Source organism: Lemur catta, chromosome 10 (genome assembly GCF_020740605.2).
Source record: "Lemur catta isolate mLemCat1 chromosome 10, mLemCat1.pri, whole genome shotgun sequence".
NCBI lineage: Eukaryota > Metazoa > Chordata > Mammalia > Primates > Lemuridae > Lemur > Lemur catta.
In genome coordinates this window covers 85,517,854-85,543,582 of record NC_059137.1, presented here as the reverse complement: position 1 = coordinate 85,543,582, position 25,729 = coordinate 85,517,854, and the positions used below count along the sequence as shown (strand labels likewise).

General features: G+C 53.4%; 1 protein-coding gene across 2 annotated transcripts in view; it reads right to left on the bottom strand.

Annotated features, from left to right (window-relative positions):
- FGD3 (FYVE, RhoGEF and PH domain containing 3) overlaps positions 1-25,729 on the bottom strand; it is a 52,186-nt gene that overhangs the window by 7,367 nt on the left and 19,090 nt on the right. For both annotated transcript variants that reach the window (XM_045562324.1, XM_045562323.1), the window contains exons 4-15: positions 22,185-22,274; positions 21,325-21,461; positions 20,520-20,676; positions 16,340-16,478; positions 15,544-15,602; positions 13,937-14,083; positions 12,413-12,505; positions 10,904-10,983; positions 9,997-10,027; positions 9,497-9,604; positions 7,838-7,900; positions 522-644 (exon numbers count right to left, since the gene is read on the bottom strand). In XM_045562324.1, the coding sequence (XP_045418280.1) occupies positions 522-644; positions 7,838-7,900; positions 9,497-9,604; positions 9,997-10,027; positions 10,904-10,983; positions 12,413-12,505; positions 13,937-14,083; positions 15,544-15,602; positions 16,340-16,478; positions 20,520-20,676; positions 21,325-21,461; positions 22,185-22,274 (1,227 nt within the window). The remainder of the gene's footprint in view (positions 1-521; positions 645-7,837; positions 7,901-9,496; positions 9,605-9,996; positions 10,028-10,903; positions 10,984-12,412; positions 12,506-13,936; positions 14,084-15,543; positions 15,603-16,339; positions 16,479-20,519; positions 20,677-21,324; positions 21,462-22,184; positions 22,275-25,729) is intronic.

The window sequence follows — 25,729 nt, the reverse complement described above, 5'->3', positions numbered from 1 at the left end:
CTTGAATCATTAGTTATGTTCTCAGGGATATTTTTATGTTCAATTATTGATCGATGACTCAGCAGCCCATTCTCCAGAGACAGGGCTTTGGGGCTGAGTGAGAAGGAATGGAGATGGTGTGCACTTGGGGCACTCACTAGTCAGACACAGTGAGTCACACAGGCCTACCAACCTTCACACCCCTGGAGTGCTGGGGCAAAGGCCAGCAGGAGGAGCTCCCACCATGGCCACACCCTTCCCCTTCCCCTTCCCCATGCACCTCGCACAGCGTGAGGACACTATCCTTCCCTGGGTCTCAAGGTCACCTATACAAGGGGCTCTGTGGTTCCAACTCTAGCACTTTTTCAACCACAAGAAGTGTTTGTCAAACACCAGAGCTGGCCAGAGAAAAGTGATTAGCCTCTACTTCAGACGGGACAATGTCACTCTCAAGGGCATCTGGGTCTGTGAGACGGGACCTGGACACCCCCCTGTAGGGCTGGTGCTATCTGAGCCCCCGCCTCCCTCTCCCTGGGACTCACCGCCCCGCACAGCTTGCAGTGGTGCCTCCTCTTGGTGATGGAGTTAAAGGTCTCACCGCAGCTCTTACAGCTCTGCTTCTCCTTGTCGCGTCTGGTCTTAGAGGATAGTTTTCTGGGCTCGAGCTACAAGGAGGCAGATAACCACCATCAGCTTCTGAGTCATGTGTGCGGCCCGCCCCTTTGGGTGGTGGACGGGCAGCTCTCCGGATTGTACAGCCGACGCCTACTCAGGGCAAAAAGTGCCGGAGGGAATGAAGTACAGAACCAAGAGCGCCACGTCCCCTTCCCAGCCTCACCTGTTAGAGGCTGCCTGGCGGTGCCTCACCTTGAGTAAGATTATAAACGGAGTAAGACCTTTATGTTTGGAACAACTTGGCCAATGCCTTTATCTGGTGCATCTGACCAAATACCGAGGGGAGTCGAAGCTGGAGGAAAACAGCGCTTACTGGGGCGGGCTGCAGTGGGCACAGACACAGCCCGCAGCACTGGGGACAGGGGTGTCCATGCCCTGCCCCGGGCCGGGCCGAGCTCGGGAGCTCCAGCCTGCACCCAGCCATGTACCCGCTCTGCGTGGGCTCCAGGGGGCGCCCATCCTGCCAGGTGCACCGCATGGATGAACATACATGTGCACCTGGCCTGCGCTCACAGAGAGCCCGGAGACATCCAGGAGCACATGTGAGGAAACCAAAGGAGGCTGGAGCCAGGGGCTTTACTCCCCTCTCTGCCTCCTGCGATGCTGCCTGAACTTCCTACGGAGGAGGGTGGTGTGGAGGGCGGGAGCAGGTGCAGCCTGGGGCCCCCCACCGAGCCTCAGTTTCCCTGGCTGATTATGAGCAGTACAAGGTGGGGGACAGACCCCAGGCTCCTGCCCCTCATCAGCTGTGAGACCCTAGACCAGTCACTTGGCCTCTGTGAGCCTCAGTTTCCTCATCTGTAAAACGGGATGAGTGACACTCTTTGGGTACTGAGCCTCATTACAGTGCATGAAGTCCTGACTGTTTTGGCAAGTTGCCAATTACCCTTTCGTGTTCCAGTGGCCTGCAAACCTCCGGAAGCGCCCCATCCTTTGATGAAATAACTTCCTGTGCTTTGAAACCCCCCCACCCCCAGCATTTCCTTTGTGAGGAGGCCACAGCTCCCAGCAGGTGTCCTCCCACGACACCCCTTGCTGCTGACACAGAACTTCAAGAGTTTAAGAAATGCCAAAGATATTTACAAATTTCCCAGGATGTCACAGCTGGAACTGCCACTAGAAATGTTTATCTCAATCTCTCTGGTGCACAGACAGGGAAACTGAGGCCCGGAGGCATTCTGTTTAAAAGAAAAACATCTAAAATTACCTTACCCTTAGTAATTCTGAGTAAAATAAAATGAAGTATGGGATTTGTTTTAAAATATTACAGAAAAAAAAAATATGTGTGTGTGGCAGGCCGGGGACAGAGGAAGCAAGGATGGCACCAAGTCGAACTTTTCTGAGGCTGGGGAGGGAAGAGGGCTCACTGCACTGTTATCCCTACTCAGTCCAAAACTGAGTATCCCTACTTGAAGCCAAAACTTCCATAATAAAAAGTTGAACAAAATAGCTAAAAATATGTGTAACATAAACTCTGCACGTTTAAAGAGAAAGAGATGAGCTGGTTGAGGGTGGGGGAGCCAGGAAGGGGTGGCTCGGACTGGGAGTCAGCATTGGAGGCTGCGATGGGCTGAGCTGTGTCCCCAAAATTCACATGCTGAAGGCCTAACCCCCAGTACCTCAGAATGTGACGGTATTTGGCCTTTAAAAAGGTGATTAAGTTAAAATGAGGTCCTTAGAGTGGGCCCTGATTCAATCTGACTTGTGTCCTTATAGCAAGAGGTGATAAGGACACAGACACACAGATGTGACCATGTGACCGTGTGAGGACACAGGGAGAAGCCACTGTCTACAAGCCAAAGAGAGAAGCCTCAGGAGAAATTAGTCCTCTGACCCCTTGACCTCAGACTTCCAGCCTGCAGAACTGTGAGAAAGTAAATTTCTGTAGTTTAAGCCACCCAGTCTATGGTATTTATGGCAGCCCAAGCAAACTGATGCCTCGGTGCAAATTCTGGCCCTGCACTTGCTAGCTGTGTGGCCTGGTACATGGCCTCCCCTAACTGTCCCCACCTGCAGGTCCCACCACCGTGAGGCCAGCACCCTGGCCTGCCTTGCACAGGAGCCTGAGGGCAGGGCTGGCTCCTCCAGGGATGACGAAGATTGCTCTCCCTCGGCCCCCAGCACCTCCAACTCATGGGCCTCCCCTGAGGACACAGGGGTGGGACAAGCTTGGGGTCCCTCTGTGGTTCATCTCATGCTCTGGACCATAGTCAGGGCTCCAAGCCCACAAGAGGAGGAATGGGCTGACAGCAAAACCGTGTTCCCCTGGGCCTCCCTTCTTCCCTAAGTGCCACCCTCACCCAACCCCCCAGAGCTCTCTGCCCCACTTGGGGCTTCCTCCCTTGTGACTGTCTCTCAGGACTGCTAGGGGGACCCAAACATGCACTGAAAAGGAGAGGAGAGAGGGGCCTGGGGCAGGGGAGGGACAGAAGAGGGAATGAAGCCATCCACCCGATCTGCCATGGCCCAGTAGCCTTCACCCTCCACCCACCTTCAGGGTGTCCCCAAATCCCTGTTCTCTGGGTGAGGACTCCAAGGGTGCCAGATGTGGGAGTGGTCCACAGTAGGGCAGCCTGACATGCGCCTCAGCCCAGAACTGCCTGCTCTAGGGGACCCTGGGCAGGGGACCTCTGCCATGGCACCCAGCAGGCAGCAGTGCACGGCGGCTGAGAACGCAGGAGGCCGTGGGTGCTACAGGGAATCCCTGAGGGGCAGGGGGCAGGGAGGGGGCTGGCGGGGCAGAGGCCAACCCACAGGGGAGGCAAGGCGTGAGTGGGCCACGGTGTGCAGCCAGGAGCTCAGTCCCTGAGGACCGGTCAGTGCACAGTACCGGGGGCAGGCAGGGTGCCTCAGGGCTGGGGCTGGCACCGAGGGTCCCACTGGCTTCCTTCATCGGGTGAGTCTTCCCATGGTCGGCAGCTGAGGAGCTGAGCGGTGCCCTCAGTCCTGGCCTGACCTGCTCCACGGTGCTGAGGACTGGAGCCCACTGGGGCCATCCTCACTGTGCCTATGCCCTTGACCACACCACACCGGTTCCCCAACACTGAGTTCTGGCTGCACTTGTAGATGGCAGGGGACCAGGTGACTGAGGGGCAAGGAGTCCACTGAGCGGCCAGGGACAGGTCTCCTGGCTGACCACACTCCCTTTTTGGATGTTACCAGGCAGGCTGACCAAGGCAAGGGCCGCAGGTTTTCTGTGTGGACGTCAGGACATCGGAAAGGCTGGCCCGAGCCCTTCTGGGAAGATGGAGATGACTGGCTGAGCGACTCTACCCCAAAGTGCCCAAAACACGCCAAAGTCAACCCCAGAACTGGTCTCCACCAAGGGCTGGCAGATTTAGCTGCACATCTGGGGGCTGGGGGACAGCTCGGTGAGACAGAATCAGACCCCAGTCAGTTGCCGCAGTGGAGCCACATCAGTTGTATCAGAGGTGGGAGGCGAGCCCCAGCCCGTGGGGTTCAGGCACTGCCTGGGGTTGTTCCATCAGGGGGCGGCTGGTGAGCTGGGGGCCAGGAGCCCTGAGGGTGGGCATGGGCGGGGCCTCGTCCCAGGAAAGGCAGCGCCAGAGCTGCGGGGGAGGGCAGCAGGCAGGAAGAGCGCTTGGCACAGCCCGAGAAAGGGAGGCCAGGGGTGGGTGCCTCCCTGGCACCTTGGAGGGGTCCATGTGTCACCCATGGTGAGTCTGGGGCCCTGGGAGGTCTCTCAAATGGTGACATTTTGTGCTTCTGTTTACAGCGAAGCGACTTTTGCAAAACAGAGAAGGCTTTGAATTCTGGGAGGCCCCTTGCAAAACTTCCTGGTTTGGGTTTAGCTTCTCTTGGGAAAGAGGGGCTTACAGAGACTGCACAGCTGAAGACATCAGGGCTCAGGAAATAAACTCATCCCTCCAGAATGGATTTATCTCCCTCTCTAAATATGCTAAGAATAAGCATTAAGTTTAGTATAATGTAGCGAAAATCACTCCTTTTGGTGTGAGAATGAACTCACTTTCCAGCACCTTGTACTAAAATGTACACCATGCTCACCCTGTGCAACACAGCAGACACACACTGAGCTGTCCCAGGTCCCCCCAAATCTCCCCTGCGCTCAGTCTCTGCTCACAGGAAGACACCACTAGAAACACACGGCCAGGCCAGGCCACATCCACTGGTGGTGGCCAGGCCCCGTGCTGGAGCTGGGTCCGTTGTTTGGTTGTTTGTTGTGGGGCCCAGCCCTGGCTTGGGACAGAGACAAGAGACTGGAACTGGAATGTGACCCTGAGCATCCAGCTGCCACAGGACATGCAGAACCTGAGGAGGGCTGAGCTCCGGGTCAGGAGAAGGAAAGTGAGTGGGGCAGACTGCATGTCCCCCTGCCAGGTGTGGCCATCGAGGCCCAGTGGGTCTGCGGACCACAGCCTGACCCGGGCAGGCCCCCGGACATGGACGGGAGCCCTGAGCTGCGGGGGTTCCTATCAAAGGGCTCCTGATCGCTTCGATCTCTGCCCAGGGCAAAGGCTCCAAGAGCGGCACTTGCCCAAAGCCTGGCTGCAGGGCCAAATCCCAGCCTGTGTCTCTCCACAGGTTAAGACACTCTAAAACATAGCCTTTCAGGTTCCCTCCAGCTACAACATTCTCTGTTTGGGCACCAAGCCCAGTCATCCCACCTGCAGAAGCCTGTGCTAATGCCCTCGGGCCAGCCCCAGGCTCCTGTAATCAGCCCAGGTCCTGCCCACCCCGAGGCACCTACCCATTTCTGCTTCCCTGCGTCTCCAGGGCACTGAGGGTCCCATCTCCGGGGCCTGTGGGCTTATGTCCAGGGACAGTTGCACCAACAAAGAACGGGTGGCTCTCACCGCACCTTGGTGCCTCTATGGCCAGCGAGTGACCACTGACGCCTCCAGAAGCCGTCTCAGGGCCCAGGGCTGAATGGTGGAGGTCCCTGAGCCTGGTTCAGCTGGGTCTCCCCACGGCAGCCGTCCAGGTGGGAGGCAGCCTCCGTGCCAAGGCCTCATCATGGAGACTTTATGCTGCCGGCCCTGGCCGAGGGGTGCGGGCAGATCGGGGAGTGCGGCATGCATACGTGTGAGGGCTGAAGAGTGCCCCCACTGGGACCATGTAACGTGTGTCCACTTCAGGCAGCTCAGGCTTTTGTGAGTGCAGTTGCACACTCATGAGGACAAGCTGCTTTTCATAATGTCCCCAAAGGCTTCAGGAAAAGGGGCTGATAGAGCTGTGTGAGTCTAGGGTGTGGCCAGCCTCACACATAGGCTTTGGCAATTCAAACAGTTGCTGATGGTGATTCTCTTGGGAAATGTTTTCACCAGGGACGCCAGGGGAGGCCACATGGCTTCAAAGACGTGGGCAGGGCAGGCAGGGGCCAAGGTCCCAGGGCTGGTGGAGCAAGGGGTAGTCAGGGCATGTCAGGGGAGGGTGGCCGGGAAGCAGGGTGAGGCCAGAGAGCCCAGAGCAGACGCAGAAAGCGGCTCGAGAGCTTAGGGAGTGAGGACACCGCTGTGCCACGCTCAGACTTCCTGATTTTCAGTTTTAACGAGATTTCCCCTCTGGGTGGTTGTGTGCTCTGCAGAGGCCAGGCAACCACCAGGCCCTTTCCTCACGCCCATTTCGTGTTTATTCGAAGTCCCCCCTCCCTCCTGCACTCCATGGTGCCCTGAAATGCTACATCCTTGCCTGAAGCCTCCTGGCTTCATCAAGGTTCCCAATGCCTGGCCACCCTAAGGACACGGCTGGCACAACCTGGTACAGTTAGGTCACAAGGAGGGCACGGCGGCCAGCACCCAGCCCGCCTGGACAGGCCCGCCTCAGCGGGCAGCCCAGAGGAGGGGCTCGTGTCTTGCTCCTAGAGATTTAGCTCAGGACAGGGACGCCTGCTCCCTGAGACCAAGGGGACAGCAGGAGGTGGGAAAGGTGCCAGTAGCCCCACCCTCCCTCACTCCAGGACAGCCCTGGCCCCATGGCAGGTCCTCCCCCTTGGTCAAGGCCAGCTCACCTCATTGCCCTGAGCCTGTTTCCTCCTGCATAAAATGGGGTTGGTCACAGCAAAACCCCGGAATGGCTGAGATAACCCAATGGTTATCTTTCTAAACAGGGTAATGTTTACAGAGAACTCTCGGGGATGGGGGTTAAAGTTCAGACTGAGTCACCAGCTGTTCTATGCCTCGGCCAGCAGGACACACGGCTACACCTACCCGAGATGCAGCGCTGGCCCTGGGTCTGTGTGCGTGCGAGAGAGAGACAGAGACAGAAGGAGACAGACAGAGGGATTAGGAGACACAGATTGAGCATGAGCTGGGGGAGGCTTGTAGGAGAAAATGTGGGGGCTGTGTCCCCAAGGTGGCGGTCTGGAGACCGCGGGCAGCCGAGCCAGGCAGGTGTCATATCATTCCTCCTGAGCCTGGCCGGCAGCAAGGAGAGGGGAGGTGCCTGCGAGAATCCCCTTCCCAGCACGGGGGGTGGTTGGCGCGACAGCCACACCAGGGTGGTCTAGGGCTGCGTGTGGCTGTCAGTGCGAGTGAGCCTCAGGCTGAGATCCAGCGACAGCAGCTCCAGGCTCTGCTGCTCGTGACGCAGTGGCACACTCTGCATCCCGTCTCACCTCCCAGGTTAAACGGAGGGAGAAGGGCCTCAGCCAGTTCCCACGGCCGTCCCTGGCAGGCAGATGTGAGGACACAGGCTGCCTGGCCCGCGCTGTACCTCCGCGGGCCACACTGCCTTAGGGGGACCAGAACACGATGAGAGCAGTGAGAAGGCCCAGGCCTCCCTGCCCCTGGCTCAGGGTAGGGACTAAGCTGTCCTCTTTGCTGTACTGAGCCTCGTAAGGACCTGGCACTACACTAGGACATGCTCCACCCGGGCACAAGTCACGCACATTAAGAGCACAAATGTCATGTAGAGCTCAGAGGATTCTCACACGTGTGCACAGCTGTGTGCCCACTCCTGGCCCAGGTAAGGGACATCCCCACACTGACAGGCTCCCGTGTGCCTGCCTTGCAGAGCCCCCAGGCACACACACAGCTTCGCATTCGCACAGCCAGGCCCCCAGGCACACGCCGGGGGGTAAGGATGACCCCTTGCCCCTTGACCCCCAGGTGGCCCTGCTCTAGTACCCCTTCCCCGTTCACCCTAGTCTGACCTTCCTTTTCTACCTTCTGCCCCTGCTGACCGTTGGGTGTGGCTCACTCACCCCTGTCGCAGCCCCGCTGCCTTCAGCCGTCACCACAGGCTCCCCGGAGCTGGTGCTCCCCATCTGGAAGGGACACAGAGGCCGAGTGAGAGGAGATTCCAGGGCCACACAGCCCCATGCAGCAGGGGGACATTTTCTGAAAACCCCAGCAGCTCTGTGCACTGAGGGCAGGTTTAGGAGAAGGAATTCTCGGGGTCCAGCATTTGCTGGGACTGTGCAGGAGCTGCTGCCGTCCTGGCCTGCTCCTGATCTGGGAGGGTCCTCGGGAATGAGCGTCTCCCCGCACGGTGGGTGGCCGGCAGGGGAGGCCTCCCCGTGGCCCACCCTGATGGGGGCTCTAAATCACACCAAGTCACCCAGCCCGGAGGGTCCCTGTGGATTCCCTCCTCATCCTTCAGGGGTCCCTGTGGAGTGTCGCTGCAGCCCCGTCGACTTTCTCATGCAGAGCAAGGCGCTCGGTTCAGCCTCTGGGCAGAAAGGGATGGAGCCGACAGCCATGCTCAGTGTCACCCACTCCCAGGTCACCTCCACTCAAGGCTGGTCACAGGCTAGAAATGGTGCAAAGTTTGCTTACAAATAAGTCTGGGAAGCAGAGAAAAAGCCAGTAGACTTGATGCGAATATGAAGTGGAGAAGTGGTGAGCTGGGTTGCTGCCAGCAGACCCTGGGAAGTGGTGGGGAAGGGGCGCCAGCCTGGGGCTGGGCAAGGCGGAGAGAGCCGGGCACCTTCACTCTGAAGTCGTGCCTGGTGCCCCCATAAAGGCTGGAGCCCGGCACTGCGCCCAGGGCACCGTCTCTCCTGGGTGTCTCTCCAGGTGTGTCTCTGCTGCAGCCCCAGCCCCTGACACCGCACCCAGGACCAGCCACTCCAGGGCCTTCCTTGCAGTAGGCAGAGATCTGCCTCCTCATCCAATCCTCTCTCCCTGACTCCAGGGAAGCCCAGGAGTAGCTGAGGCTGGGCCTTGGGGCTACAGCCCTGCCGTCCCTGCCTGGCTCTTCCATGGGGACCCTGCAGCCCTGACTCTTGTATGAAATCCCAGTCTCCACATGAAGTCCCCCCTGGGCCCTTAGGGCAGCTTCATATGGGGACAGGGAATGAGCTGTCCCCACTGCTCCCTCCAAGGTGCTCTGAGCTGCCACCTCCCAGGGTGCCAGTGTATGGGGGCATTTGGGGAGAAAACACAACTGCAAAAAGGTATCTGCAGTTGCTGAACATGTTGTGCACATGGTATGTAGGAAGGGTGTCATGGCCCTGTGACGCTGGCTCCACCACCTGTGGCCTGGGCACGTCACCAAGCTTCTCTGAGACTCAGTTGCCACAAGGATAAGGTAATGCCCCTCAGTGCACAGGGCTGCAGTGCAGAGGGCCCAGGATGACAACCCTGCTCTCCAGGGAGCACTTCCTCCACACCTGCATCCTGCCTTCCCCACACCTGGGCGCGGACCACTGGCCTCGGGGCCCAGCAGGCTGCAGTGGGCGCTCAGTAAACGGGGAACAAATGAGTGGGCATCACCAACTGCCAGCCACCCTGGTCCCTGGTCCCGGCATGAGGAAAAGCACCAGGGGACGAGCCTCCCACCCAGACACCAGCCCCTTCTGCTTCCCGGCGGGCAGCCACATCCCCTCGAGGTCCCTTCACGGCCCAGGCTGCTGACTCACGGGCATGTCCGCCGGAGGGCTGGGGTCCTCGTCCTGGCTGAAGGTGCTGCCGAAGGCCTTGAAGGTCTCACTGTTCTGCTTGTGCTTCTCGATGGTGGCCTGGATGATCTGAACACAGCAGCAAGGCAGCAGGGCCACCAGGGAGTGTCGGAGCACGCCACCCACGGGAGGGTCCTGGCGTCCTCAGAACAGCTCCCCGGCCGCCAAACCAACAACTCGGGAGCCTCCCAGGAGAGGACACTGAGCCTGCAGCTCCTTCGGGCCCATTTATGTTTATTTATTGTGGGGGGGGGGTTCAAACAAGCTAATGGTTTGAAAGGCTTGTGGCATCTGAAGGTGCTTATGAAGGGACAGCACAGTCACTGCATCCCTCGGGGCAGGACGTGGGGGACCAACAGTGCCGGGGGCCTCGGGGCTGCCCCCGTCTCTGCTCCAACATGAATGACTATACTGCCCAATAACTTGGTCATTTGGTTACTTTAAAACTTTAGGAACTTCACCTGAATCCATTCTTTCTTCTCTTCTTCCGTCCTATAAAACCAGAACAGTATTTTATTAATCCAGTCTTAGATGCTGACTATAAACCCCCAGCTGCCTCTCAGCCCTGCAGCACACACCCAAGCCACTTGCTGTCTTCTAAATGCAGCTCAAGGCAAAGACTGGCCCCGAGGGCTCCAAAACACTGACCAGGTGGGGCCCGGTGGGGCCCGGTGTGCCACATGGAGCCCTCTGCCATGGATGTACATCAACGTCTCCCTGGCCATGACGGGTCATTACAAAGATCCCATCATCCGTGGGATGTGGGATACGGGACCCTCCACATACAGCCAGTCATGGCATCAGGTTGGCATCACCTTCAAGGGTGGTGTGACAACAGCCACCAAAATGGAAAACAGATGTACACCCTTTGACCAGCACGTCTACATCAGGAATCTATCTGGTGACTATAAGGACACGTATGCCCAAAAACCTAAGTACAGGGACACCATTCGGGGGAGCCCAGGCCTCCATCGGTGGGAGCTGGTTGCTGATCACAGTGGAGAATGATGCTGCTTTAGGAAGTGCGCTGATATGGGATGATTCTTGGTAAGAGAAAAAAGGGGAGATGTAGAACCAGCTATACAGTAAACAGCCATCTGTGATTCAAAAAGTAGATACATATGTGTGTGCATAGAACATCCTGGAAGGGTACTTAAGGGATGGTTAGGAATATCTGCCGGCCCAGGGACAGGAGGTGGGCAGAGGCCTAACTTTCACTGACTTCCCCTTGGTATTGTTACATTTTAAACCACGAATAAATAAATAAATAAAAACATATTACAAGGTTCTCCAGTTTAGGGGGAAAAAAAGGCCTCTGCTAAAATTTCAGGTCAAAGCCACACACAGGTGTGGACACCCAAGCCCTACCGAGTCTGCAGTTCCAGCGACCTTTTTCTTCCCGTGAGGATGAATGTATGTGCTGCATTCGGCTTGACGATATCCTGCACCTGAAGGGACAAGGACAAAGAACAAAACATGAACAGAACCAAGCCGGTCATTGCAGCAACTCCAGCCGAGGCCCAGGGTCACAGTGGCTGCAGGCCAGCTGCTACATGGGGGGCTCTGCTGACCAAGCCCCCCGCCAGGCCTCCTCCGCATGTCACCCCAGCCCGCCCGTGGAGACACATCTTTCCCCACCGGGCACCACCTCCCAGCAGCAGCCGCCTCCCCTTGGGAAGAATGAGGATCTCATGAGAAGAGTGAGGAGGGCCTCAGCCACCCGGCAGGCATCTGAGTCCCCTGAACAGGTGTGTCCTGGGTTTGGAAATATAAATAGGACAACGTGTGCCCAGAAACAATGAAATGGTCCTTTATTCCTAGAACTGCAGCCTCAGATTCCATCCCCTTCCATCAGTACGTGACCGCAGAGCACAACAGCAGGTGTGGTGGCTCCTGGTGGTCCTCGAGCCAAGCCCCCATCCCAGCCACCAACTGGCCAGCTGGTGGCCTTAGGGAAGTACAGACCCTGGACCCTGCCCAGAACCTCTGGACATTCCCAGCCCACAGTTCAGAACTTCTGCATTAATGTATTTAATTAATTAAAATACAACTGATTTCTGTAGAGAAACACTAGAAAAATGGTTCCTCCTAACTATCAAAAGGTGTTTCTCACTAGCTGGTCATTGCTTTTGATAGTATTTCTCAATCTGGATTCGGAGGATTTCAAGGTAAGAGGGGATTTTGGTATCTATCATCTAAGCAAAAGTTTACTTTTTGAAATGATTAAATACTTTGATTTAACAAATATTTTTGGGTCACCCATTAATTCAGAGCACTATCCACAGGGGATGGGGGCCCGTTCCAGCCCAGTTCCCACCATGAGACAGAGAATAGGCTCGAGGGACAAGGGGCAGCAAAGACAAAGGCCGTTCTGGACCACCCTACACAGGCGCCTCTGACCTCCTAGCTCCGAGATGGTGCAGGACAGGAGAGAGCTTGGGACCCAGGGACTAGGCAAGGCCAGAGGCACTTCCCTACCCTAGATTTGTCCCTGCAACCTTGAGTTTCATTTCTGGGTCTGTAAATAGGGCCTTGAGTCCCAGACCACAGGTGACAGGGGTCTGCCCAGGTCCTGGCACTGTCCATGGCACCTCCTGTGGCCCCGGAGGCTGTGCACTGTTTCCTAACAACCACCTGTCTCAGCCCCATCCTTCCAGCATGAGGTGGCAGTGATCTGGCAGGTGGGCCAAGCAGAGAGAAGGGGGAACCCTGTCCACCCAGCCCGGGACGGATGTTCAGACAATGCCTTAGTCATGGACAGAGCCTGTGGCTTGGAGAAGTGGGCAGGGGCGACGGGCTGCACAGTGGTGAGCACCAAGGCGTCCAGAGCCCAGGTGTCCTCAGCCCTGCAGGTTTGGGAGGGAGGGGCTCACCCACCTGGAGGCCTGAGATGTCCATCTTCTCCCGGACACTGAACTTCTGGCCCATGAGCCGCAGTTTGGGCACACAGTAAAGGATCATGCTGTTGAACTGCAAGAGGGACGGGCACAGGTGAGGGGCAGGGGCCGCTCAGTGGGCGATCCAGAGGCCCCAGTGAGCTTCTCACATGGGACGTTTTTGTTTTTTTCTTTTTTGGTTGGGGATAGTGTCTCACTCTGTTGCCTGGGCTAGAGTGTAGTAGCTCCATCATAGCTCACGGCAAACTCACACTCTTGGGCTCATCCTGCCTCCGCCTCCCAAGTAGCTGTGACTACAGGCACATGCCACCCCGCCCAGCTAATTTTTTAAAATTACTTTTTGTAGAAACAGGGTCTCACTGTGTTGCTCAGGCTGGTCCCAAACTCCTGGCCTCAAGGGATCCTCCTGCCTCAGGCTCCCAAAGTGCTGGGACTACAGGTGTGAGCCACTGTGCCTGGCTGCACATGAGACCTTTTTAAGTTTCTCTTTAATGTTACAAAGTAAATGTGTGCATTATTTTAACTATGGTTACATCTTTGAGCAAGGAGACTGTAGATACTAGCTTTTTATTTTTGTCCAAATTTCTCTTTTTATTTTAAACCAAGACTTTAAATTTTTGAGTCTTTTTAAATTGTGTAATAAAAACCCAAACCTTTGAATGAGTAATGAACATGGAAGAATCTCTCAAATGCACATGTCAAGCAAAAGAAGCCAGACTCGTCTCATGGCATTTATGTGGCATTCTGGAAAAGGCATAATTATAGAAACAGAGAACAGATCACTGGTCCCTGGGGCACAGGCGGGGGTGGGGGTGGGGGGAGCGCTTAACCACAAAGGGGCAGGACAAGGGAATTTGGCAGGGGGTGACCGAATTGTTCCGTAACTTCATCGTGGTTACAACAACTGCATTTGTCAAAATTCAGAACTGTACAGCAAAAGTGAGTTTTACTCAATGTAAATTTTAAAAACTTTTTTAAAACCTTTCAGAGAAATAATTGTTTATATAAGAAGGCCTAGAGGAAAATTGAAATGGGAAGAAGAATCATGTCTATTCCCACTACGTCGGGGCAGCCAGGGTGGATCTCTCTTTACACTTCCTTCCCGTCTTTCCCCCCACTCCAGGTGGGGTTTGGTTCTGGGAGAGTTGAAATCATGACGCCCTGCTATGGTTCTTTGTGCTGTCCTGGTTGCTACAAGCTGGAGTCTGCTCAGCTCCAGTAGAGGTAGATCAGGGAGAACAGGGACGTTGGCTGTGAGGGATAAAAACAAATGTTTGCAGCAAATGGGGCAGAGCCGTGGCAAAGGCTTGGTGCCTGGATATGGAGGAATGGGGCTCCACGTGGCTGAGGGGACCGGGGGGGTCACAGATGGTGCCAGCAGTCCCAGTAAGAGAGGCCACAGAAGAGCCAAGTCCTTGGGCAACCAGAGCCCTGCCAGCACTGCCCGGGCCATGGGGAGGAGGCAAAGGAGGCTCTGTGGCTGGACTGGCAGGGCTGGGCTCACCAGGAAGAGGTGGCGGTCCTGGGTGGTGCCGTTCTTGGCCGACAGCTTCTGGATGTGGCCCTCCTTGATCAGCTCATTGGCCGGGTTGACAATGTCCTCCTCCCCACCCAGTTGCTCGTACACCTCCAAGAGCTTGTGCATTTTCTCCTGCAAGAGACACAAGGCTCAGGCAGATGCAAGGCATGTGGGGGCTGCTGGGGACTCAGAGGCACTGAGCCCTGTCCTGCCATGTGACCCAGGATCCAGACAGGACAATGAGCCTCCCGACAACAGGTGGGGATGGAAAACACGGGGTGATGTTCCTGTTGGGTATTGAAGGATGAATAGAAGTTTACCATGCAGGGAATAACAACAACAATAATAAATAATAACAACAGCTAACTTCATTGCTGAGCCAGGTGCTGGTCTACACACAATACATGTTTTAACTCGTTTAATTCTGACACCGATCCTACGAGGTGGGTGCCATTAGTATCTCCACCTTACAGACAAGGAAACTGAGGCATGGAGAAATTAGTTGCATGGCCATGAACCAGACTTGGCCAATCTGCACATCACCTTCCCCTGGCCATGGTGACTGGTGGGTGGTCACGTGGCTGTCCAGCAGCCTGAGGTATGAAGGGACAGGGTTGCAGCGTATGGCCCCAGCTCTGAGCTGGAAGCCAATGCAGCAGGAGGCAGAGCCAAGCCCACAGGAACCTCAACCGCACAACATGGTCTGAGTCTGGACCTGCCGTGCCTCAGCAGCCCCCAGCCTTGGACATGAGTGATCTCAGCCTGCGCACCCTCAGCAGGCTGCTTCGCTGGCCCTTCTGCCTCTAGTAAGATGCAGGTAGATGCAAGTGGGCCATACAGCACAGCACAGAGTGGAGGGGCACGAGAGCAGCCAGCAGTGGAGACCTTGGAAGGGCAGACTGGGACAGGGTTGAGGGGCCTTTTGGGAATCAGGGGAGTGGGCAGGTCCCTGGTATGTATACGGGGGAGCTGGGCATGCACCTGCCTTCTACTAGGGGCTGGCTGTACCAGTGCAGTTTGCATGCACCCGGCATGGACCGGGGGCTGCACGTGCACCTGGTGTGCACTAGTGGGGCTGAGTATGCACCTGTCGTGTGCTGGGGATCTGGATGTGCACCTGTCATGTGCTGGGGGGCTGCGTATGCACAGAGCCAGCCATGAAAGGGACGAATACAGCTTCAGTGAATGAATGAATCAATGACAACAGCTCTGAGAGCTGACGCTTACTGAACCAGGTCCTGCCCTGAGCACTTTATGTAGAGTGAGTCTTTTAATTCCCACCACAGCCCAGTGAGACAGGTCCTGTCAGTGCCTTCATTTCACAGAGGAGGAAACCAAGGCACAGAGTGCTAAATAACTCACCCAGGATCACAGGGCTAGCAAGGGGCAGCCCACCCAGATCAAGACGGCCCCCTAGTCCCCTGGGGATGGGTGTGTGTGTGTGTGTGTGTGTGTGTGTGTGTGTGTGTGTGTGTGAAGGTGCTCACTCAGGGAGCCCCCCGGGGCACAGAGGGTGGAGGTGCTCGTGGGTGGGGCCTACCTGCCCTGGCTGTCCCTACACCACACTGCTGGTCCCCTCCCCCTGCACTCACCACTTTCCGAATGGCCGCATTGGAGTGGTTGGCCGCAGTGGAGATGAGCTCCAGGGACCCTGCAGGGGCAAGATTCAGGGTTAGCCTGGGGGCCACGGGGGCTCCACACATTCTCCCGAGAGGCTGACTCTGGAGCTCCAGGGCAGCTGCCTCCAGGGAGAGGTTCTGTCCCTGCTCTCCGCCCTGCCCACAGGTGCCGGGGCTGCTGCAGAGGCCTGGCCCCGGGGGCCAGGGGTGTGACCCGTGGACCTGCAGACAGGCCCTGTTTGCTGGGGCCAACCGCAGGTGGGGCTCCCCCTCTCCTGCACAGACCCCTGCCCTGTGCTGCCCGCCAGCCACGCCGGTCACTGCCCTTGGCCCAGGGGCCTCGCCAGCTCCATGAGGCCCACTCCTGAAGCCTAAGCTCTGGAGAGGGCCCGCATTCAGCAGCATCTCTCCCAGACCAATGTCCGCCCTCACACTGCAAGCAGGCAAGATTTTTCTCCGTCCTCAAGGACACTAAGTCACTTCCTGAGCTGTTTAGGGGGCGCACTTTCTCTGTCCCCTCCTCTCTCTGTTTCTCTCTGTGCATGTCTCCGCGTCTCTGTCTCTCCTTTTCCTCTTTCTGTGTCTCCCTGTTTCTCTCTCTCTCCCTCCCATCTCTCTGTGTCTCTGTCTCTATCTCTCTGGATGTCTCTCTCCCTCCACCCCCTCGGTCTCTCTCTGTCTGCCCCTCCCCCTCTCCCACCTCCAGGGTTCTCCGCAGGTCCCCCTGCCTCCCGCAGGAGCCCTCAGCCTTGCAGCTTCCCCAACTCACGCTCCGCATCCTTCCGGTCGGGGGCGTCCCCCGGGAGCCTCTTCAGATAGTCCTTCAGCAGCAGCTCGTACCGAGGGACCCTCTGCACGGGCTCCAGCATGTGGTGCTGCAGCGTCAGGTTCCCGCACACCTCCTCCTTCTGTGGGGACAGAGGGCAGCGTGTGGACACCAGCCCCGGGAGGCTGCGACATGGCTGGCACAGACCACACTTGACAGCCGGGAGAACCGAGTCTCAGAGAGGCTGGCCGGCGGGGCGAGGACGGACCCCAGGCGGGCTGGCTGTGGACGCGGAGTGTGCTCTTCTGTCACTCCCTCGCTGGGGAGAGTGAGCGCCAGGCCAGGCTGCCTTTTCCCCCACGAGTGTTTCTCCCCACTCACATCCACGTGGGCCTGAAGTGCCTTCCACCCTCTGCCGACAAATCCAGCAAAGCTTTGCCCAACTCTCCTCGCGGTGAATTGGGTCGGTGTCTCTCACGCTAGAAGCTGCCCCGACAGTCCTTCTGCAGGCTCCTCTCGTCATAAACACAGTGTTTGTGAGTGTTCGGGTGGCACGTGGGGTGCTGGGACCCCCTGCCCCTGCCCAGCACTGTCCTCAGCACCCTGCAGCTGCCTCCCAGCCCTTTAGCACCTCCTCACTGCTGCCAGGGGATCCAGACTCTCCATCCAGCACCTGAGCCCTAGACACACGTGCGCTGAATGCTGTCACCAGTCACCTCTGTGCTCCCCACTTGGGTCCTCCTGCCCATGCCATTTGTCCCCTGCTGCCCTGACGATGCCCACTTGGCAGCGCCTCTGGCTGAGAGGGCTGCTGCCTGCCATCATCCACCTGCGTCCCCCACCGACGTGCCAGCAACTCGAGGGCCTCTGCGGCTCTCGCCCGGCTCAGGGCCCAGAACAGAACAGCTTCCAGCTCAGATGAGCTCAAAGATGCCTTGGATACAACAGAGTGAGGAGAACCCTAGTTTGCAGCCTTACTAAAAACAATTGTTCCAACTGTGAGAATCTCAAGGGCTGGTGAGGAAGGGGATATTTACACAATCTCAAAGTGTCTACCTACAGAAACTTCTTAACAGGGGAGAAACCTAACTGCACCTGGAGGGTCCTGGCAGACACACCTTAACCAAGTGGGCACCCCCAGAAGAGGGACAGACAAGGACTGTGGCCCCCAGGCAGGGCTCCGCGACAAGGACGCAGTCTCACTCCAGTGAAAAGGCACAGCCTGAATCCAACTGTGGACAAATGACAGGCTGCAGGCAGGGCCTGTGCCCCTCAGGAAGACAAGGAGAGAGGCCTGTTCTAGATAGGACGAAAATGCAATAATGAACGCAAGGTGTGGCCCTGGGTTGGGTTATGGACCAGAAAAAAAGAAAAAGAAAAGAAAAGAACATTATTGGGACAAGTGAGATTTGAAGTGTGGGCTGTGGAGTAGACAGTACTGGGACATCAGCGTAAAATTCCCTGCGCTGGTCACTGCGCTGTGGTCATAAAAGAGAATACCCTGTGCACATGCAGTGATGAAGGGTCTGCAATTCAGTCCCAAAAGGCTCAAAAATAATAATCATATGTGTGTTTAGTGAGAAAGATAAAGAAGACACAATGTTAACAGGCTGCCATTTTTGCAACTTTTCTGTAAACATCTGAAATTATTTCAAAATGAAAGTTTAAATAATTTAAAATATGCTTTGGATTGAACAAAGGAAACCTCCAAAGGCCACAGGAACCTTGGCTGTCACAAGATTCCATATTTTCCACGCCAGGGCTTCTCAGCCTCGGCACTGCGGACATCTGGGTGGGACAGTTGTCTGTCACAGCGTCCTGTCCTGCACTGCGGCTGCTACAGCATCCAGCCCTGCTGCCACCAGGTGCCAGGAGCACTATCGACGTCCATAGGCCCAGCCCAGTCCTCGAGGGCTGTCACCTGTGGAGAGTGGCCACACCTGGGGTGGACAGTCCTACCCACAGCCTGCCCAGCCCAGCGCCTGAGATCTGCCCAGGACGAGGGGACGCAATGACCAGCAGCTGGCCTGTGACCAGGGACCGTGACTGTCCACAAGTATCCCTGGGCAGATGGCGCCCAGGACAAGGCAGCGCGGGTGCAGCTGCCGCAGACGACTGTGTGTCCTCCCAGTACAGAAAGTGTCTAGCGGCCCAAGGCTGGCCAGACCCAAGAACCTGGTTTGCCAGGTGTGGATTGGGGACGCAGCCTGTGCCAGGTGAGAGCCTGTTTCGCTGCACCTGGGAGGAACTCTTTTGCGCTCAACAGCACATGCATCCCACTACGCCCCATGGCTGTGCGAGGATTTCAGTGCTGCGGCAGCTACAGAGGAAGGACAAACCCCAGAGTATGGCCACTCCTCCTCCTCCACCCTGAAGCCTAGAGGGGCGTCTCAGCTCAACTGGCAACCTGAGAAGAAAACCAAATTCATCCTGATTTTGTCTTTTTCTTCTGTTCTTCCTCAAAATAACCAAATCAGATACTAATTGACCAATGCAAATTTAGACAGATTCCAACTTCCTCAATTGTGGCTTTGATGATAATGATAATGATGACGACAATGAGGAAGGAGGAGGAGGAGCGGTGGGGGAAGTGACAAAAAGAAAAATAGCAAACTTACGCATCAGGACTAGGAAGGACACCAGGGCCCCGTGGAGCTTGGGTCAGGGAGGCACTGGGGCACCACGAATGGTCCCTATTGATAACTTACGGTGCTGGCCCTAAGAGCAGCTGCAAACCTGGCATGGATGGTTAATAAGACCACAGGGGAACACACTTCCTGGAAAAGGAAACTATGTCCTAGAAAGCAGGACTTTGTTCTTGCCCCTCTGCGGGACTGCAGAGCCACAGCACCTGCCGGGCCTAAGCACCTGTCTTGTTTGACTGGTCCCCACCTGCCCCATAGGCCTGGCTGTTGCCCCAGCTGGGGACGATCGGACCCTGGCCCCACAGATGCAGGCAGCACAGGTTACAGGGCTGCTGGGTCAGCAGAAATGGAGCTTGGGGAGGCTGGACGTGACTGTCGGTGGGGACAGCTGGGGTGAGAGCCACTTGGAGGGCCTGAGGTATGTGAGAGGCGTGGGCATGGGGACACAGAAGAGGAGAAGGAACAGCTCCATGTGAGGACAGGGCTCTCCTCTCTAAGACCCGACGCCGATACTGAGATGGGGACATCTGAAGGACTCAAAGGACCTAGGACTCTGCACTAGGAAACTGTCGGTGACCTGGCGGCAGTGGGGTCTGGGGAAAATGCAGAAAGTTTTGAGGGGCCACCCCAAATCCAGGATCACCACGGAGAACGCTCAGGGCCCATGAGTGCTCCAGGGTAAATGGGCAGGGGAGCGTGCGTGTGTGCACAAGTGAGTGAGAGTGTCGGTGTGCGCACACGTGTGCCTGTGCATGCGGGGTCACTGTGACGTTGGGACAAGCAGCTAACTATAAAACTAGATTCTGACCACGTACCACAATCTACCCAAAAACGATGCTGGGGTAGCTTTTTAAATTTTTAAAATGAAGCCATAAAGTTATGAAAAAAACATAATTTATATAATCTTGGGTAGTGAGAAATGCATTTATAAAAAAGGGAATGTAGCTAGTTAAACAAAAATTCTGTATGGCAAATATCACCACAAGGTTAAAAAATAAAAGGTCGAAAGAATCTGCAACATGCAAGACAAAACAGCTGATGCTCTTAACATATAAAAACCTTGTGAATCAATACGCAAAAGACCAGCCTTGCAGGAGACAAGAGCAGCAAGGGCTATGAATAGGCTGTTTGCGGAAAAATAAAAAGAAAAGATCAATATAACATTTTTAAAGTGCCTGCACTAGATATTGAGGAATATTGAGATACTGTGGACTCTTAGACTGCCCTTTGAATCCAGGTTCTATCAAATAATTATTCGTGATGCTGTAGGTTGCACGACTTCTTGAGCCACAATGTTCTCACCCATGAAATGGGAATGATGATTTGTCTCTGGGAGTTATTGCAAGGATCAAAACGTCAATAGAGCATCTGGACACATCCCATAATTTTACTGATTTTTCTCTATGTTCCAAAATTTCAATAATGTCATATATTATTAACACTTTTTGGAGTAAAAAAATTTGTCTTTTTAAAAATAACACACCCAGCTTTGTGCCCCTTGAGGATGTCTGCACCCACAGGCCTGCAGCTCCCCCTACCTGGATGCCGTGGACGATGTCTTTAAACATCGGGGAGCGCTGGGTCCAAGTGCTCACCAGCCCCACCGCCCGGTCGAAGTTCTTGACATACTCGCCATACATCTTCAGGAATGGGGCCAGCTTCTGCAGGATGTCCCCGAGCCGGGGGTTCCTGTCCCTTTGTGGGGGAGTGAAATCATCAGAGAAACAGCCGGGTGGGACAAAGGCTTGAGGTTAGTGGACATGAATTTTCCCAGTGGGGGCAGGGTGACGGCTGCGGGCAAGGCCTGACTCCCAGCTCTGTGTGACGGTGGGCAAATTGGGCACCCTCATGAGCCTTAGTTTCCCCCCTATATCACATGGGTTAGAAAACAGTATGTTACTGAGGGACTAGATGAGAGGGCGCCTATAATACACTTCACCAGTGCAGGATTAGACCCAGTGCCCCAAATACGGGGGTATCAGAAGTAGGACCACTCCAGTGATGGGCCACAGTTCTCAAAGAGGATCAGTGAAATACTATTTTACTCCCTTGCAGTGAGCAAAGTTTAGAAACCATGGCTCTGTGCATTGCTGGCAAAGTATGGGGAAAGTAGCACTTTGCAGTGCTGAGAGTAAAAACTAACTGCTGCTTTGGACGAGAATTTAAAAATAAGTTTCAAGAAGCAGAAAACTATATTGATAGAGTTCCAACCAGGAAGGAGTGGGGTCAGGATTGGACCCAGGACTGCAGGGAAGGGAGGCATGCAGGCCACCATGAGACAGTCCCCCCAGTGCCTGCCGGGCTTTCAGGTGTCACCCCCAGGTGTCCATGGACGGTGCTCACCACTCCTCTGTGATCCGAGTCTGCAGCTCAGGCAGCAGGAACTGCCCGTGGAAACGGTGGATGGAGGAGATGTTAGAGAAGATGCCCGTGGTGACTTCTGGAGGGATCCCTGCTTCCGTCAGCCTGGTGCAGAAAACCTGGGCATGGGGAAGCCCACACAATGGCCACTGAACGTCATCCACCACGGACAGTTATGATCGGGCATCAGCCACAGGTGTGGACACTCAGGAGGGGCCGCCACCACCTTGTGTTTTCTTAATGAACTTCAGAGTCCTCCCTTTCCATCAAACTGGTTTAAACAACTCCTGGTCTTAACGCAAGCTTACTTACGGCTAAGGATTGTGGGTGAGGCAGGGACCATGCCCTGAGGACAGGGCAGGACATCCTTCCTCAGCCACCTCGCATGGGAAATGGAAGGTCCAGATTTCCTTCTCTGGCTTGTGAAACACAAACATATGCAACACACTCTGTCAAAACCCTGGCTCCATTGGTGCTTTATTTTCTGTGCTCATAAGCCCTGTGTTGCCACAGGGCACAGGGACAGGGCTGAGTAGCACCCACTGTCCCAACTATTTATGCAGAAAAGTGTCCAGAACCCATTCGTGTTCTCAGATAATGCAACTGCCAACAAGAAATGTCCCAAAGGTGACTGGACAAACCCTTTGCCCCAGAGCCACAAGCACTGAAAGCAAAAAAATATTTCTAGACTAGCCTAAATTTGTCTGAGTTTTAGTATTTAAGTAATTCATACTCCAATTGTAATGCCCAACCAAAGCTAAGAGATAGAAAGTTTGCCTCTGAAACTGCCCACCGAAACTCTGAAAGTGGACGAAGGCAGGCCCCTGAGCCATGTGCGCTACCTGGTCCAGCAGGTGCAGCCGCTTCACGTAGGTCTCCTCAGTGTGCAGGAGCTCCTGGGCAATGTGGAGCAGCTTCTGGGGGTCAGAGTGCTGTGGAGAGAGGACAGGCAGCTCACCTGGGGAGCCGAGCCTTGGGGAGCAGCACCTAACAAGGGCTGCCACTGTGCACTAGGATGCCCAGGGCCATGAGGCCACTGGGACTGGGATGTGGCACCCACTTCTCACGGATGGTATTTCTGGGAGGTTTCTGGGAAAAGTGCAGCAGTTTCTGCCAACCCCCCCCAAAGCCTCTCCATCCCTGAGGTGACTGACTCTACCCTCCTGGGGCTGTGACTAGAGCCGCTGCACAAGCACATCAAAATATATCACAGAGCAACGTCAGCAAGATGCTGTACTAGAAAGCTACAGAGAAACAGAACAACATAACCAAGTCAAAGGAACAAAATAACAACTGCAAAACCAACCCCAAAGAAACACAGATCTATGAGCCACTTGAGAAAAATCTAAATAGCTATAACAAAGATGCTCAATGACCTAAAAGAGAACACAGACAACAAAAGAATAAAACCAGGAATTGATGCAAGAACAAAATGAGAATATCAACAAAGACATAGAAACTATAAAAAAGGACAAAACAGATATTCTGGAGCTAAAATATACAATAACTGAACTGAGAAATTCACAAGAGGGTTCAATAGCAGACTTGACCAGGCAAAAGAATTAGCAAGCATGAGGAGAGGTAATTTGAAACCATAGAGTCAGAGAAGTAAAAACAGAAAAGAATGAAGAAAAGCAAAGAGAGCCTAAGGGACTTATGAGACACTATCTAGTGTATGTGTGTGTGTGTGTGTGTGTGTGTATGTGTGTGTGTGTATATACACACACACACACACACACACACACACACATATATATGTTATATATTCCAAAGGAGAAAAGAGAGAAAGGGGCAGAGAGTTTATTTAAAGAAATAATGAAGCTAGGCACAGTGGTTCACGTCTGTAATCCTAGCACTTTGGGAGGCCGAGGCAGGAGGATCACGTGGGCTTGAGTTCAAGACCAGCCTGAGCAAGAGTGAGACCCCATCTCTACTAAAAATAAAAAAATTAGCTAGGCATGGTGGTGGGTGCCTGTAGTCCCAGGAGGCTGAGGCAGGAGGATCACTGGAGCCCAAGAGTTTGAGACTAAAGTAAGCTATGATGACATACACTGCACTCTAGCTTGGTGAGTGCAGCAACTCTGTCTCCAAAAGAAAAAGAAAAAGAAAAAGAAAGAAAAGAAAAGAAAAGAAATAATGACTGAAAACTTCCAAAATCTGAAGAAAGCAATGGACATAAAAATTCAAGAAGCTCAAAGAACTCTGACAAGGATAAATCAAAAGAGAATCACACCAATATATACTATAATCAAACTGTCTAACGTCAAAGACAAAGAAAATCTTGAAACCAGTAAGAGAAAAGCAATTTGTCTTGTGAAAGGGGGCTTCCATAAGGTTATCAGAGGATTTCCCAGCAGAAATTTACAGGCCAGAAGGGAGTGGGATGATATATTCAGTGTTAAAAGGAAACAAAAACAAAAACAAAAAACAAAAAAACCCTGGCAACCAAGAATACTGTCTCCAGCAAAACCATCCTTCAAAAATGAAGGAGAAATTAAGACTTTCCCAGATAAATAAAAGCTAAGAGAGTTCATCACCACTAGACCTACTCTAAAAAAATGATAAAAGGAGTCCTTCCAATTGAAACAAAAGGATAGTAAACGGCAACACGAAGCCACATGATAACATAAGTTTCTCCAATACAGGTTAACACACAGACAACATAATCTCTACTATTGTAATTCTGGTGCATGAAATTTAAATTACAAAAACATTTAAAAACTTTAAATCTATGTTAATTGGTATACAGTATATAAAGATGAATTTGTGACATCAATAATAGAGCAGGGAGGGGGAGGTGGAACTGTAAAGGAGTGGGGTTTTTATATGCTATTGAAGTTATCAGAGAATGCTATAACTTAAAGATGTTTTATGTAATTGCAACAGTAAAAGCAAATGAAATATCTATAAAATATACACAAAAGGAAATGAAGGCCAGGCACAGTGGCTCACGCCTGTAATCTCAGCACTTTAGGAGGCTGAGGCAGGAGGATCACTTGAGGCCAAGAGTTTGAGACCAGCCTGAGCAACATAGTGAGATCCTCACCTCTACAAAATATGAAGAAAATTAGCTGGGCATGATGGCATGCATCTGTATTCCCAGCTACTTGGGAGGCCAAGGTGGGAGGAACACTTGAACCCAGAGTTTGAGGTTACAGGGAGTTATTACTGTGTTGTGCCACTGCACTCCAGCCTGGGTGACAGAGCAAGATCCTATCTCAAAATAAATAAATAAATAAATAAAATTTAAAAAAGAAAAAAGAAAATGAAAAGGGAATCAAAGCATATCACTATAAAAAAATCAATGAAATACAAAGGAAGGCAGTAAGAGAGTAACAGAAGGACAGAAAAAGCTGTAAGACATACAAAAAACAATAAACAAAATGGCAATAGTCCTTCCCTATCAGCAATTACTTTCGATGTAAATGGGTTAAACTCCCCAGTCAAAAGACAGATTGGCTGAATGGAGTAAAAACAATAGCATCCAACTCTATGCTATTCACGTGAGACTCACTTTAGATATAAGGATATACGTAGGCTGAAAGTAAAAGAATGGACAAAGATATTCCATGCAAATGGTAATCAAAAAAGAGCAGAAGTGATCATATTTGTATCAGACAAAATAGACTTTAAATCAAAAACTGTTATATGAAGCAAAGAAGAACATTATATAATACAAGGGTCAAGTCACCAAGAAGATACAATGAGCATAAATATTTATGCACCAAACCTCAGAGCTCCTAAATATGTGAAACAAACTTTGACAGATGGAAGGGAGAAAGAGAGAGCAAGAAAATAATAGTAGGAGATTTCAGTAGCCCATTTTTAATAATGGATAGAACCAGACATAAGATCAATAAGGAAATAGGGGACTTGAACAATACTATAGACGACTGGACCTAACAGACAAAGGCAGAACACTCCACCCAATAACCACACAAGACACATTCCTCCCAAGTACACCTAGAACATTCTCTAGGACAGACCTCATGTTAGGCATGAAACAATTCTTAACAAAGTCAAAAAGACAAATCATACAAAGTAACTTTTCTAGTCACAATGGAATGAAACTAGAAATCAATGATAACACAATGTAAACCCACAGACATGTGCAAATTAACCGCACCTGAATAGTCAAAGGGTAAAAGAAGTCACAAGGGAAATTAGAAAATACAGTGAGACTAAATGCAATCACATAATACTTACAGGATGCAGTGAAAGAAGTGCTAGGAGGGAAGTTTATAGCTATAAATATGTACATTAAAAAAGAAAAAGGAGCTTGAACCAACAACCTAAGTCTACACGTCAAGAAACTCGATAAAAAAGAACAAACTAAACCCAAAGCTAGCAGAAGAAAGGAAATAATGAAGATCAGAACAGAGATAAA